This window comes from Pongo abelii, chromosome 19 (genome assembly GCF_028885655.2).
Source record: "Pongo abelii isolate AG06213 chromosome 19, NHGRI_mPonAbe1-v2.0_pri, whole genome shotgun sequence".
NCBI classification, from domain to species: Eukaryota; Metazoa; Chordata; class Mammalia; order Primates; family Hominidae; genus Pongo; species Pongo abelii.
In genome coordinates, this window is record NC_072004.2 from 4745100 (window position 1) to 4759216 (window position 14117).

The 14117-nt window shown below is 56.5% G+C and overlaps 3 protein-coding genes across 8 annotated transcripts; 1 reads left to right on the forward strand and 2 right to left on the reverse strand.

Annotated features, from left to right (window-relative positions):
* Window positions 1-1374: 1374 nt before the first annotated feature.
* SLC25A11 (solute carrier family 25 member 11) lies at window positions 1375-4007 on the reverse strand. The gene is given in 8 exon segments (NM_001131157.2): window positions 1375-1960; window positions 2087-2138; window positions 2218-2317; window positions 2403-2493; window positions 2576-2666; window positions 2833-3039; window positions 3124-3276; window positions 3880-4007. Coding segments are annotated over 8 exon segments (945 nt in total). The 5' UTR covers window positions 3975-4007; the 3' UTR covers window positions 1375-1804.
* Window positions 4008-4101: 94 nt separating this feature from the next.
* Window positions 4102-9286, forward strand: RNF167 (ring finger protein 167). Of its 5 annotated transcripts, none has more exons than XM_009251170.4 (11): window positions 4102-4294; window positions 4552-4791; window positions 4938-5058; window positions 5142-5222; window positions 6415-6540; window positions 6656-6743; window positions 6930-7020; window positions 7259-7364; window positions 7506-7599; window positions 8614-8694; window positions 8771-9286. In XM_009251170.4, the coding sequence occupies exons 3-11, from the start codon at window positions 4975-4977 to the stop codon at window positions 9073-9075; spliced, it is 1056 nt and encodes a 351-aa protein (XP_009249445.1). In that variant the 5' UTR covers window positions 4102-4294; window positions 4552-4791; window positions 4938-4974; the 3' UTR covers window positions 9076-9286. The 5 variants fall into 5 exon arrangements, with proteins under 5 accessions (XP_009249445.1, XP_024090245.1, XP_024090244.1 ...); XM_024234477.3 differs by having other exon boundaries at window positions 4988-5058; XM_009251169.4 differs by lacking the exon at window positions 4102-4294 and adding an exon at window positions 4326-4425.
* Window positions 9287-9704: 418 nt separating this feature from the next.
* On the reverse strand, window positions 9705-14109 carry PFN1 (profilin 1). 2 transcript variants are annotated; one of them, XM_024234478.3, is made up of 3 exons: window positions 12316-14109; window positions 10683-10875; window positions 9705-10048 (listed from the first exon to the last, which is right to left on the reverse strand). In XM_024234478.3, the coding sequence occupies exons 1-3, from the start codon at window positions 12445-12447 to the stop codon at window positions 9951-9953; spliced, it is 423 nt and encodes a 140-aa protein (XP_024090246.1). In that variant the 5' UTR covers window positions 12448-14109; the 3' UTR covers window positions 9705-9950. The 2 variants fall into 2 exon arrangements, with proteins under 2 accessions (XP_024090246.1, XP_054391994.1); XM_054536019.2 differs by having other exon boundaries at window positions 9705-10875; window positions 12316-12633.
* Between the last annotated feature and the right edge of the window lie 8 nt (window positions 14110-14117).

Consider the following 14117-nt stretch of genomic DNA (forward strand, 5'->3'; position numbering starts at 1 on the left):
CAGCAGGACAGCAAGGGGTGAGCCCTGCAGCATGCACCATCTTGGTGTGACTGAATAGTCTTGGGTTTCCTGCTCTCAGGCTGGGACACAGGCAAATGGAACCCCATTTCTTTTCTCATAAATCCTGCCATTCCCTAAACACACTGGTGTGGCTTCCTCTCCTGCCTTGTCTCCAGCCCAATCCAGGGCTTGGGGCCCAGAGAATGGGACTATGGAGACCCCCATACCCCTCCAGATGGTCCTGAAGATCTGCCAAACCTGAAAGTCTGACTGCTTCTCTCCCCAGGTGGAGGACCAACTCCTGAGCTTGGCAGTCAGGGAGTGCCAAGCACTGACCCCATCTGACAGTCCAGCTTCATCTCAAGGGAGATACCTCACAGTCTGTGCTCCAACTATCACAAGCCTATAGATCACCTGCTCCCCAAGTGTTTTACTCTAAGCCTTTGCCCTCAGTCCAGCCAGGTGTGCTGTCCTTGCCCCATCCCCAGCCAGTCTAACCACTCAGTCTGCAAGTCACTACTCCCAGGCGAGGCCAGGTGCTCCAGATTACCCTGCAACACTATCGCTACACTCAGTTTCCCAACTGCTCCTGTATAATCTTGTCTTCTGGACCAGGAACTACTTAAGGACAAGGTCTAGGCTTCAGGTGTCTCACAATAGCCACCAAAGCCCAGGACACAGTGTACACGGAGGCAGCAGCAGGGGCGCCAAGATGCTGAGCTCCACCTCTTCTGCGGATGAGGCTCTGCCAAAGGGACAGCTCCCACCTGCTGCCTGCCTGTCCCCTAGCCTGGCGAGCACTCCTCAGTTTGACCTTCCCAAACTCTTTTATGCCCCAAGAGGTTTTAAGGCTCCTTGAAGGCTGGCCTGGGAAGCACACATCTTCTAAAGAAATGGACAAGGTTCTCACTCCCCCCAGCCAAGGACCCAGATCAGGTCTCTGGCCAGCATTCCCCTTTCCTCAAGCTTCCAGTGCCCACCCACGTAAGCCCTGGCCCTCCACCTGCACTGCCTCCAGTCCACAATGGTCTGACTTCCTCTCTGAGTCTCTTTATTTCCTCCCTCTTTAGGCTGCAGAAGCAGTCATCAGACGGAGGGGCTTTTCCTGGGGATTATGGGAGAGGATCTGTGCATCTGTGGCGTTCTTGGGCAAGTGGCTGGAGGAAACACACCGGGCCTAGGATTTGAGTTTTTCCAGCCCTGTCAGCTACTGTGGCATGACAGATATATACAGCATTTGCAAAAAACCAGCGGCTGCTTTTTCTTTAACAATTTTTCTTAAAAACTCCAGTTCCTATTCTCCAGGGGCACCAGCTTCTTTGTCCAGTCTCCTCCCCTCTCCTAGCCACCCCCCAGACTCTCCAGATTTGGGGCTGGTATCATCAATCCAATTTATTAAGTCCTCAGTGAGGGGGAGGAAGGGCCACATCTCCCTCTGCAGGCCCTTTGACCGTCTTGACGGCTTCTGCTCCTCCCTGTCCCCTCAGCTCTGCCTTGGTTTCCCCACTGAGAAGGGGGATCTTCTGCTGTCCTGTGTGCCCTGAAACTAAAACCCAGGGGGAGGCCAGAAATCCTCAGGAAGTTTTCCAGCTCCCTGCAAGAATAGCCAAGGACAGAGAAATCACAGGATCAGGACGAGCAGGGCAAGCTGGAGCAGGGGGTGGAACAGACCAAGTCCTTTACCGCAGAGGAAGAAACCACACTGTGGAAGGGAAATAAATAGAGGGGTCCAGGGCAGCAGAGCCCAGGCCCCCAGGGCGCAGTGGCTATAGGCGCAGCAGGCGAGTGGGAGCCCCCGGCCGCTTCAGCCACTGAGGAAGAGACGCTTGTAGGCCTTGTTCATCTGCTCCAAGAAGATGAAGGTGAGGACGGTGTGGGGGCCCAGGCGGGCATAGTACGGTGTGAAGCCCTTCCACAGGCTGAAGAAGCCCTCGTAGCGGACAACTTTGAACAGCACATCCTAGACACAGACAGGCAGGGTGCTGGGGCTAGGACTCTAGGGCCCTGTCTCCCTTACCCAGCTGCCTTCACACCTTTCCCAGGGGATCCGACACCCCCTCCCAGGCCCCCAGAATGGCTTCCTCACCAGCCCGTTCTTGTATTCCGGCTTCCCATCAATCATCCGCATGTTCTGGATTCTGGAGGAGAGGAGGCAGGGGCATGAGAGACCGAAAGGACACCCTCCCACCCGCCTCCAGGCCCAGGCTGCACACTCACCGGGTCTTGGCAATGTCCACAGGCATGGAGGCAGCAGTGGTGACAAGACCGCTGATCATGCTGGCGCAGAAGTGGCACAAGATGTTGTCAGAGAAGTAGCCTGGGGGAGGTGAGGCGGGGGTGGCAGTCAGCTCAGAGGTGGCTCAGGCCAGGCTGGGAGCTAAGGGCCCAGCTCTGGCTCTCACCTGAGTCCAGTAAGAACTGCTTGGACTGGGAGTAGGAGGCGAGCTGGGCAGCATTGACGACGACGGCCCGAGCCATAGTAGGGATGCAGCCCTGGAGGGAGGTGAGCGGGGAAGAGTCAGAAACCCCTAAAACCGGACCTCACAGCCCCCAAGTCTCCAGCCTCTCCACTCACCCGCCACAATGTGAGGACTCCCTCTTCCCGGGTGATTCGAATCAGGGCATTAAACACATTTTTGTAGCCACGGCGCTGGTCAGCTGGAAGCCTGGTGGGAAGGCAGAAAGAGGTCAAGATCAGGATTGCCCACAGGTGCAAAGAAAGGAAGGCCAGAACAGGTAAACACTCTGCTCTAGATCTGGGAGAAAAAACTGGTCCTTTCATTCTAGATTCGAGGGAATGGGGCTGGGGTTAGGTTCAGACTTGGAACTCACCGGCCATCGGCAGTCATGCGGATAAGAGCCACTTCGGCTGGTGTTCCCACAAAGGCACCAGTGGCACCTGCGGTCATGCCAATCACAGCCTTCAGCAGAAAGCCAGGGGGAGTACCATCAGCCCCAGTCAGGCGCTCAAACAGCACGGTATAGATGCCAAGGCGGGTAGTGGTGTAGGTGGCCTGACGCAGCAGGCCAGCCGACAGCCTGAGGAGCAGAGGGGTCAGCATATCAGGCCAAGGTCTACAGCTGCCAACCCACAGCATACCCTCCATCCTGAGGCCCCAATACCCGGTGTAAATGCCCCTCAGGCCTTCTGCCTTCAGGATACTGGTGAGGGCATGGAAGCTGGTTTTGTACTCTCGAGTCTTGGCCCCTTCCCCGCTCAACTGCATCCGGTTCTTCACCAGGTCCAGGGGCTGGACAAAAACTGTAGCTCCCATCCTGGGGGAAGACAGAGGTGGAGTGAAGGGCCAGGCATTCCAGATCTACCAGTGCTCACTGGAGCCTGGCAGCAAGAGGTTACAAAGGTCAGGGCCTGCCATGTGATTCAAGAATTAGGATGCTGGTGAGCATGTGTAAAAGAGTCTATATGTACACCAAGTGCAATGGGTCTGAAAAGTCTAGTTGTCCAGGAGGAGCCATGCAATGAAAGTGCTCCAAGCAGCTTCATGACAGTCAAGCAGTGACCTGGGGCTGCACGCAGTCCGACACAGGGAGGGGAGGAAGGGGCATCCAAGATTTAGGACTCCAGGTAGTCCTGCAGGAGCCATTTAATGGCCTGGAACCCCCTGCCGCCCGGCCGAGCTTAGCAATACGCTGGGAAACTCAGCTGGCCCGGCGGGGGTTGTGCAACGACCCCGCATGCAGTCCAGAAGGGTCCTGCAATGGGGCCCTAGCAGCCCATCGGGGAACTCGCAATACGCTGGAGACCGCGCTGACCCCATGCCGGCACAGTTCACTGCAACAGACCCAGAGATGAACCGGGCCCGGTTCCTTGTGCCCGTCCCTTCCTCTTCTTTTCCCATCCCTGGGGCCTGAGCTTACCCGGCCAGGCCCCCAAACAGGAACTTGACGGACTTAGGGGAGGTACGGGGCTTCCCGTCCATCCCGCCGGCCCCGGCACTCGCCGTCGCCGCCATCGCCACTCAATGGCCCTCGGCTCCGGGTCCCGTGCGCGCGCGGCCCCGCTCGCGCCCAAGGTGACACCGCGCGCGCAACAGGGCGAGGGCGCGCGCACGCCCCTCCAGCTCTCAGGTCCGACACCCGCTGGAAACCGGCGCGGGCGCAGGCGCGCAGCGCAAAGGCGGCCGGGAGTAAGGCGGAGCTGAAGGAGGAGCTTGAGGGAAGCGTGCGAGAAGGGGCGTAACTGATTTGGAAACCAGAGGAAAGGCGCTGTTTTCACCGAATTAGAATCGCGGGAAAATAGAGAAGAGTTTGTTTGAAGGTCTCGCGAGATCGAGTGAGTACGGCTTGCCAGAGTAGGAGAGCTCTCGCGATAGACATAGCAAGCACTCAGCTGCGAGGGGACGGGGGAGGTGGTGAGCACTCTCGCGAGATTTGAAGGAGCGGTGGCCGCCAGAGGGAGGAGAGGTTTGTAAACTAGAAGGCTCCGGGTTTCCGGGCACCTTTATTAGGTCGTCTTCTGGGCTACCAGTGCCCCTTCCATCTCCACAGGCACTCCCTCCATCGCTAACCTTTTTTTAACCGGCCTTTTAGGACCGGAAGTCCTTCATCTCAAGCATCCAATGCTGAAAGCGGCCTGACTTTCTCTACCGGAAGCCCTTTTCCAGAGGCTGGGAACACGGCCCACCTGGCAGGAAGTCCCACCTCCTTGAGCTCCGCCACCCTTCCCGAAGTTTTTCTGTCACCTGTGTTAGGCTCCGTCCCGTTTCCCCGTTCTATCGCCGTACCAGAAAAGGATACATTTAGTGCCTCCCACCCAGCTCCACTAAACGGGTTGGATATCTCATTCTTTGAGTCGGGGTTCCTTCCCCGGCGCCCCCATGTAGCTGGGAAGTGGGACCTGGGGGTGGTTGGACCCCTGGGATCCTAAAGGAGGGGCAGGGAGGGCGCAGAACTCCGCTTCTGCTCCTTGCTACCAGGACGCGCGGCCTCCTCAGCCTCTTTCCTCCCGCTGCCATGCACCCTACAGCCTTCCCGCTTCCTGTGGTTGTGGCCGCTGTGCTGTGGGGAGCGGCCCCGACGCGGGGGCTCATTCGAGCGGTGAGTCTGAGGGACGGATGGGGAAAGGGCACTGAAGGGAAGGGTTGCAGGCTGAAGGGGAACATGGCCTTTTTTGTCCGCAGACCTCGGACCACAATGCCAGCATGGACTTTGCAGACCTTCCAGCTCTGTTTGGGGCTACCTTGAGCCAGGAGGGCCTCCAGGTGATTTTCTTTATTTTTTTTCCCTCCTTCCCTCCCTTCCTTTCTTTGTTCCTTCCTTCCTTTTCTGTCTTTTTTCTTTTTTTAGTGTTTCGCAAGATCCTCCATCCTAGGCTGGGGTTGGGGAGGTTTGTCCTGGGTGAAACTGGAGGTAGGAAAATGAAGTTAGGAACTGAGCACGTTTAGTGTAGAACCCAGAATCTAGAGGGTGAAGATAGTGTCCACCCCTGGAACTCCGAGGTTATCAGGGAGACTGAAAGTGGACAGAAACAGAAGGCAGGATCAACGGTCCTTATCAGGAAGGTCTCAGGTGCTCGTTATTGCTTGTATGACCTTGGGTAAGTTAATTTCTCTTTGAGCCTTAGTTTGTTTTACTGTAAAATGGAATATTAGAAGTTCTCCCAGGGTTATTGTGAAGATCAAATTAGATACGCAATTTTTGTGGCACTTCATCCCAAAGACTGCCACATAGCAAGAACTCAGTTGGCCCTTAGTAGCAGTCGAGTTGTTTGTGAGATGCGTAATTAGAAAATTGAAGAGGCCGGGCGCGGTGGCTCACATCTGTAATGCCAGTTCAAGACCAGCCTGGCCAACATGGAGAAACCTAATCTCTACTAAAATTGCAAAAATTAGCTGGGCATGATGGTGCACGCCTGTAGTCCCAACTACTTGGGAGGCTGAGGCAGGAGAATCACTTGAACCCGGAAGGTGGAGGTTGCAGTGAGCCGAGATCGCGCCACTGCACTCCAGCCTGGGTGACAAAACGAGACTCCATCTCAAAAAAAAAGAAAAAAAGAAAATTGAAGGGAGGGGAGTGCGTCTGTATGAGTACATGCTGGAGAGGGAACTGTGAAACAGAACTTGAGAGAAAGTGACATGGGTGGTTTGAGAATTGAATTACAATTGGAATATTAGAATACAAAAATAATTGCATTAGCCTGCAGTATAGGGTACAGATTAGCCCATCTGGGACAGCGAGAGGGATGATGGGAGAGTTTGGTGAAGGGATGTTTTATGTCACTGCCTTTTCAAGAGGCTAAGAGAAGGTTATGATGGTGGGATGCTCAGACCCCAGGAAGGAGGAGGAAGTGAGGATAGAGGATGTGCAGCATGTGGGCTGGTGTGTTTGGTGGCCCCTGTAGAGAGCAGAACCTAGGGAGGAGAAATCTCACTGTTGTTTGCTTCCATCCTTCAGGGGTTCCTTGTGGAGGCTCACCCAGACAATGCCTGCAGCCCCATTGCCCCACCACCCCCAGCCCCGGTCAATGGGTCAGTCTTTATTGCGCTGCTTCGAAGATTCGACTGCAACTTTGACCTCAAGGTTGCTGAATGTGGAGGGGGAGCTGGGCAGCTGAGGGTAAAAAAAAAAAAAAGGCACCAGGAATGAAGACAGGTAGGCCCATGATGGCTCCTTGTCCTCTACCTTGTCTCCCTAGGTCCTAAATGCCCAGAAGGCTGGATATGGTGCCGCTGTAGTACACAATGTGAATTCCAATGAACTTCTGAACATGGTGTGGAATAGTGGTAAGGCTGGGGGAATCTATACAGCTGGGCTTTCAGTAGGACCCAGAGATGATGGGAATGCTGAAGGCCTCAGGAAAAGAAGCCAATCCTTTAGGTGGGGTGGGGCCAAAGTGCAAGATGTCAGGGTTCCCAGAGGATCTGAGTAGAAGATTGTGAGTCCCCAGAGTAACACCTTGATCTCTGCAGAGGAAATCCAGCAGCAAATCTGGATCCCATCTGTATTTATTGGGGAGAGAAGCTCCGAGTACCTGCGTGCCCTCTTTGTCTACGAGAAGGGGTAGGACATGTGCCTCCTTCCCATTCTTCCTTCAGCAAGCAGTTCCATGCCAACCTGGAGCCTAGGCCTCCTCATTACCCGAACCATTCAGCCTCCTGTCCTTCCTTCCCTGCCTCTTTTGACTTTCTTCCCATTCCCATCCCCACCTATGGGCTCTGTCCAGAGCCAGTTACTTTGTCCCTCTTTTTTTCTCCCGTTGCCTTTCTCATCCTGCTGAGACTGGTCGTCCTTTCCCCAGGGCTCGGGTGCTTCTGGTTCCAGACAATACCTTCCCCTTGGGCTATTACCTCATCCCTTTCACAGGGATTGTGGGACTGCTGGTTTTGGCCATGGGAGCAGTAATGGTGAGTAGCTGAGGGAACATGATGGGAAGCACTGAGGCCTGTGAGGCCAGACTGGATCTGGAGTTGGGAGATGGGAGTGGCTTGTCCTAGATTGTCTAGTTTTGTTCCTAAGCCTTGTCCATCCACCCCCGCTTCCCCCAGATAGTTCGTTGTATCCAGCACCGGAAACGGCTCCAGCGGAATCGACTTACCAAAGAGCAACTGAAACAGATTCCTACACATGACTATCAGAAGGGTGAGGGGGTTAGGGGAGAAGAGGCCTTTTCCACAGTTTACCTGGTTCTGAAGGACTTTGAGCCCAGAAGATAGGATATACAAAGATGGCAGTGGCCAGGCACAGTGGCTCACGTAATCCCAAGTGCCTGTAATCCCAGTACTTTGGGAGGCCAAGGTGGGCAGGTTGCTTGAGCCCAGGAGTTTGAGACCAGCCTGGGCGACATGATGAAACAAAAAAATCCCAGCACTTTAGGAGGCTGAGGCAAGTGGATCCCTTGACCCTGGGAGTTCCAGGCCAGCCTGGGCAATGTGGTGAGACCCCATCTCTATAAAAAATAACAGAGATTAGCTGGGCGTGGTGGTGTGCACTTGTAGTCTCAGCTACTTGGGAGACTGAGACAGGAGAATCACTTGAACCAAGAAGGCGGAGGTTGTGGGGGGCTGAGATTGCACCACTGTGCTCCAGCCTGAGCGACAGAGTCCCTTTCTCAAAAAAATAAAGATGGCAGTAAGGTTTCAGCTTGAGATGCTGTCTTCTGTTTTTACGCATAAAATACAATGAAGATGGGAAAGGAGATGGAAAGCAAAGATGATTAAGTGAAATAATTGTGGGAAACAATAGAGGGACAGACTTTGCTTATAGGGGGTGTGGAGAGAGCAGAAAAATGGGAGGAATGGGGAGGATTCAGAGAAGGAAGAAACCGGTACCGAGGGGCTGGGGCTTTAGGCCCTGGGGCCTCCAGTGCCCGTATAAGGCTGTGGCAGAAGCCCTGCCCGTTTCCGTTCCTTCCACTCCCTGTCTCCACCCTCACACCTCCCCAAAAACCCACTTCCCTTCTTACCTCTGCTTCTCTTTGCTTGTCTCTTCTAGCCCTAAGTTCTTCCATGTTCTGCCCTGACCTTATCCTACCTACCTGTCTTAGCTCTTCCACTGGCTTTGTAGGTGAGGGAAAATTTTTGCAAGGCTTTAAAAGCCTTAGTCCTGGGTCATGGTGGCTCAGTGAAGGACTAGATTATTTTCTCTCTGTCCCAGGAGACCAGTATGATGTCTGTGCCATCTGCCTGGATGAATATGAGGATGGGGACAAGCTGCGGGTACTCCCCTGTGCTCATGGTGAGGCCCTCACTGCCTGCCCATGCCCCTCTGCCACCAGCAGCCACCAGGTGCTTCACCTTGTTCCTCTCTGCAGCCTACCACAGCCGCTGCGTGGACCCCTGGCTCACTCAGACCCGGAAGACCTGCCCCATTTGCAAGCAGCCCGTTCATCGGGGTCCTGGGGACGAAGAGCAAGAGGAAGAAACTCAGGGGCAAGAGGAGGGTGATGAAGAAGGGGAGCCAAGGGACCACCCTGCCTCAGAAAGGACCCCACTTTTGGGTTCTAGCCCCACTCTTCCCACCTCCTTTGGTTCCTTAGCCCCAGCTCCCCTTGTTTTTCCTGGGCCTTCAACAGATCCGCCACCCTCTCCTCCCTCTTCGCCTGTTATCCTGGTCTAATAACCCCCTACACATACACTTCTGGTGACCTATTTGCACAGACAGTCGTCTTCCCTCCATTCTTCTAAATTGAGGGATAGGGGACATTCCATCCCAAGCTTCTCCCTTACCCCCACCTATCCTTTTGAGGGGCTTTGGGGTGGGGCTGGGGCAAGCAAAGGGACTGGGTCTTCACTTCTTGGGCTAATAAAATTGTTTTTTTGTGGACTAAGGAAGGGTAAGATCATTCTCACACAGGTGAACTTAACCCTTCGGTGGAATCACCCCTTTAGCCATAAGGAGCAAGGGAATGCTGAGACACTAACCTATAGTCATGGGGACAGCCCCAGCAGGCATTTGCTATGACTCAGAGGGGGAGCCCCACCCACAAGGATGACTCAACTAGCCCTGCCTTGCCTGCACCCATTCTCTGGTCCAGATGGCTCTATTCCATTATCCACCAATTTGACCAGCACACTGAGGACTTACGCCTGGAAATGCCACTGTGGAGGGGCAGGGCCACCTGGCCAGGAGCTCAAATTCCTGCACTTTGTAGTGCCTCAACCTTCCTGTTCCCAAGCCACAATAAAGGAGGCAAGTCACACTGCCTGTCCCCCATTCTGACACCCAAGCTCAAATCACACAGCACCTTGTTAGTAGAATCTTTTTTATTCAGAAAAAAAAACCCCAAAAAACAAAAGTTTTCCAACCACACACAGGAGGGGTATGGGTAGGGGGAGGTGTCTGTCCATCCAGCCCTGGCCCCCAGCCCATGTGGTTTTGGCAGCAATAAGGGGTATGGGGTAATGGCCCAAAAAATAAAATGGTGTATGTGTGTATGGGGAGGAAAGGGGTGCAAAGCTGTGGGAGCGGTGAAGGGGAAGGGACAGACGAGGTCAGTACTGGGAACGCCGAAGGTGGGAGGCCATTTCATAACATTTCTTGTTGATCAAACCACCGTGGACACCTTCTTTGCCCATCAGCAGGACTAGCGCTGGAGGAGGAGGAAAGAGAGAGGCGGCTAGGACCCAGGTGTCACAATTCCACCCCCTGCCAGCTGTTCAGCAGCTGTCCAGCCCTGGGGGCTGTAACCCAACCTCATCTCTCCCAACCCCCCCCCCACCACACACACAGGCAGGCTGTCAGTCACCCTGAAACAATAAGGCTTTTCAAAAGAGGAAAATCAAGCTTAAATGCTGGGGAGGAACAGACTAAAAACTTAGAGGTCAAAGGCTCATAGACTGTTGACTCGTGTGTTCAGGCTAGAAAGGGCTGTGGATGTGCATACCACCTCCAGGTTCTAACAAAAGAGCTCAAACGATGAACCGAATGATGATTCAGGACCCCAACAATCTACCTATACTCCTAGAAAACAGATTCTAATCTGAGCTCAAGGCAGTAAGTAATTTAAGAGGTAATGCAGTTCAGCAACTTTGAATTACAACATGAGGAACTGAGACAGAATGGAGGGACTATCCCGTGTTCCAGCATCCAGCAGACAAGGAACACAATACTGGTCTGACTCCCTTCATGTTGGGGAATCACACAAAAAAACACCCTCAAGATTACCAGAAGGCGGTACGTTAGAGATCTTGGAGCTAAAGGAAGGGTAAGACTCAGGAACTCACTCTTGTCAGTCTTGGTGACAGTGACATTGAAGGTGGGGGCCCCACCGGTGCTCTTGGTACGAAGATCCATGCTAAATTCCCCATCCTGCAGCAGTGAGTCCCGGATCACCGAACATTTCTGGCCCCCAAGTGTCAGCCCATTCACGTAAAAACTTGACCGGTCTTTGCCAACCAGGACACCCACCTCAGCTGGCTGGAAGAGGAACCAAGCGCCCATCAAGTTAGTCAGTGCACCACGATTCCCACCTTGTTCTCCAAAGACCCACCTGTCTTCCACTTCTGAGAACCACCCCGCCGTGGGGGCTAAGTATAAATTATATACTCAGTACACATCAATGAACTGTGGGAAACTCTGAGGACTGTGGGACGTTAGTGCAGAAAAAGATCATGATTCTCAAACCTAGAATATGGGACCAGGGAGGAAGGGATGACATACCCCTCTAGAGATTTAGATCTCAGTGTTTATGGGGAAAGTAAACCCAGGAAATAAAGGAAATCAGTGAGGTAAGTGAGGAGCCTTTGGATGCTCAGAACTCTCCTTCAGGAAAAGCAGAAGCGTAGAGGGGAAGGGAGGGGGGCGGGCCAGGCAAGAGAAGCAACTTTGCCCTTATTTGGTCAAAGGTTCTGCAGGAGCTGTTAGGGCCCGGACGCCTGGGTCTCCAAGTAACCTAGAGTTTAGCTCCAGGTATCTCTGCCCTGAGATGAGGAAGCAGACCCCTGGGGGCTTTCCGGGAAAGTTGGAAAACTTTTGAAGGTGGACAGGGGCCAGACCCGGCAGGCCAGCTCTCGGGTCTAGGTACCCCGGGAACCTTTCCCCCCTCCCCCTTTCACCCCAAGCCCCCACATCCGGTCCCCTCCCGCCCGGAAACCCCCTTCCCCCCCTATCGAACTTCCGCTCCCCCTCCCCACTTCCGGGCAGTGTGGACAGGGAGATGGTGGTGGGAGCAGCGGTAGTAAACCCATATACTTTCGCTTATGCTGTCTCAGAACTTCTCACAAAGTTCCCCTGCTCCAGGCCCCGCCGGATGGCGGGAACGGAGGGCGAGGGGACTTCCGGGATTGGCCTCGCAGGAATGTTGAGTCCAACGTGCTGAGCTGGGGGGGCGTGTAGCGGCCTCGCCCTCTCTAACGGAGTTAGGAGGGGCCGGGAGCCCACAGAGGGTGGGCAAGGGATCAAGACCACGCGCCTGGGGCTCCCTCCCGCACCAGGGGAAACAATGGTAGAGGGACGCGAGCCGGCAGCCGGACGGGGAGCTGGGGAACCAAGGGTCCCCGGGTCCCCTCTCAATCCCAATCCCCAGTAAAAATGAGGCACGTCCCCGCCCCGCCCTGGGAGAGGCGGAAGTGGGCCGCCGCACCGGGCGCCGCGCCCCTCCCCGCCCTGTGCCCCGGATGTAACGCCCCGTCGCGGAAAGCAGGGTAGCGGGCGGGATGGGCGCCGCCGCCTGGGGCATAGGACTTACGGGCAACCGAGGGACCCACTCACGTGCAGCCGCCATTCGCGCCGCTTCCAGGGCAAGCACCCAGTCAGGGCCTCTCGCTGCGCGCCCTAGACCGCGCCCGCCCCCACCCAAGTCCCTCCCTCAGGGTCCAAGCCCGAACAGTGCCCCGGACCGCGCAGGCCTCGCAGTACCGTGATGTTGACGAAGGTTTTGCCGGGGACCGCGGCCCAGACGGAGGGCGAGTCCTTGTAGCCCACGATGGCCGCGTCCTGACAGGTCCCGTCCGCCATGAGGTTGTCGATGTAGGCGTTCCACCCGGCCATGGCGCTGCTACTGGGGCTGCTCTCGGCGCTGCTGCTGGGGCCGCGGACTGGGCTCGCGCTGCCTCGGCTGGCGGGCGGGGGGAGGCGGAGAGCTCGGGGCACGCGCTGCCGTCCGGACCGCGGCTCTGCTCGCTGTGCAGCAGCCCTCGCACCGCCACTTCCTGCTCCTCCCCCCCCCCGCCCCGCTAGATTTTTATTTGCAAAGGACGGTAGGGGCGGGGCCTGCTCCCCATTCCCTCCCTCCCCCACTCGCCAGCCCAGACACCGAACTTTGCAAATGCAATTTTAAAAATCCCTCCCCCTATTGCAAAATTTGCAGAGTTCGATGGAAAGCAATGCAGAAGGATGGGGGGTGGCGGGAGAGAGGGGAAGGGTAGGGTTTGCTCCAATTTGCACTGAATATAAACCAGACTTCGGTATCGGGGTAGGGTGTGAGCCAGAAGAAGTAAGGAAAGAGAAAGGAGGAGGAATTAGCAAGCTGCAAATTAAGCAAATTGAGGAGAGTTCGGGGAGCCCAGGGTTAAACGGGATGACTCCTCCTTCCCCCACCTCCGCCGAAGGGAAGGACCGGCGGGCGGCGGCGCGTCTGCCCGCGCCTGCGCCTGCGCCGGGGCCGGGAGTGCATGGGGCGGTCGGGGCCGGAGCCGGCTGCACGGGAGCGCGCCCGGCCCGACGCATGTGGACCCTCCGGGAAAGGAAGGCGGGCTGGGGACGTGTCTCCCGCCTGGCGGAAGGGGCGGGGGCGAAGCCGTGCGCTCTGCCGCCTCACCACCCTTGATTTTACTTATTCAAGAAATAAGAAAGCAAAGAAGAGTTTGGCCAAATCCTCTAGTCGCTCTCATAGCTGAAGGCACCCACCGGGGCCACTTCTGTCCCCAGCGTCTTCCCGGGTCGTGCAGGTTGGGTTCACCAGGGCCCATTCTCAGTCTAGAGGATTGTCCCTTCTCTGGATCGGCTCTAGCCCAGGGCCTCACCCCACATCCCAGCCCCACCCGCCCCGGGCAGGCAATGTCTGGATCACCGGCCGTGCCCCTTGGCCTGTGTCTGCAGAGGTCACTGAGCGTGGACACCCGCTGGGCTTAACAGGCGGGGCTATTTTTCCAGGCGGAAGAATACTCAAGTTGCAACAGTGGCAACTTTTTCTAGAAGGGGAAAGTCCCACTTCGGGCCTGTTGGGTTTCTTCGCAGTCAGATGTGCGCTCACCGCCACCTGGGGAGGGCGGGGCGGCCGTGCGGCGGCCGCGGTGAAGCCGCCTCCTCCGACCCGCCGCCGAGGGCTGGGCCGCTTCCGGAGCCCGGGCTAGGGGCGCGGGGTCACCGAGCGCGGCCCGGGCGGAAAGGGGCTTGGTTTTCTCTCTCCTCCCGAGCGCGGCGCGCATCCCTGGCGTCCACGCCGAACCCCACAGTCCCCGACGCCCCTCAAGCCCGTGTTCCTCGACAGCCGCGCGGCTGAGTCACTGGCGGGCTCGGGCGGGGCCGCACCCGGGCACGTGGCGGCGCTCCCCGCCCGCCATCTCCTGACCCCTGGCCCGCCGCACCCTCACCCCGGGGTGGAAAAATCCCGGGAGGAGCGGCCTGAGATGAAGGGGCGGGGCGAGAGGGGAGACGGGACGGGTGGCGGGGCAGGTGGCCTGGGGTGGGGGCTGGGAGGCCGCGCGGGCCGGCGGGGC

Bases quoted from the DNA above. Each gene is read 5' to 3' on its own strand.
- RNF167 (XM_024234476.3), top strand. From the start codon at position 4,975: ATGCACCCTACAGCCTTCCCGCTTCCTGTGGTTGTGGCCGCTGTGCTG. The intron at 6,541-6,655 runs GTTGCTGAATGT...TTGTCTCCCTAG, and splicing joins ACTGCAACTTTGACCTCAAG to GTCCTAAATGCCCAGAAGGC. The intron at 7,365-7,505 runs GTGAGTAGCTGA...CGCTTCCCCCAG, and splicing joins TGGCCATGGGAGCAGTAATG to ATAGTTCGTTGTATCCAGCA.
- PFN1 (XM_054536019.2), bottom strand. From the start codon at position 12,447: ATGGCCGGGTGGAACGCCTACATCGACAACCTCATGGCGGACGGGACC. The intron at 10,876-12,315 runs GTACTGCGAGGC...TTCCTCTTCCAG, and splicing joins AAACCTTCGTCAACATCACG to CCAGCTGAGGTGGGTGTCCT.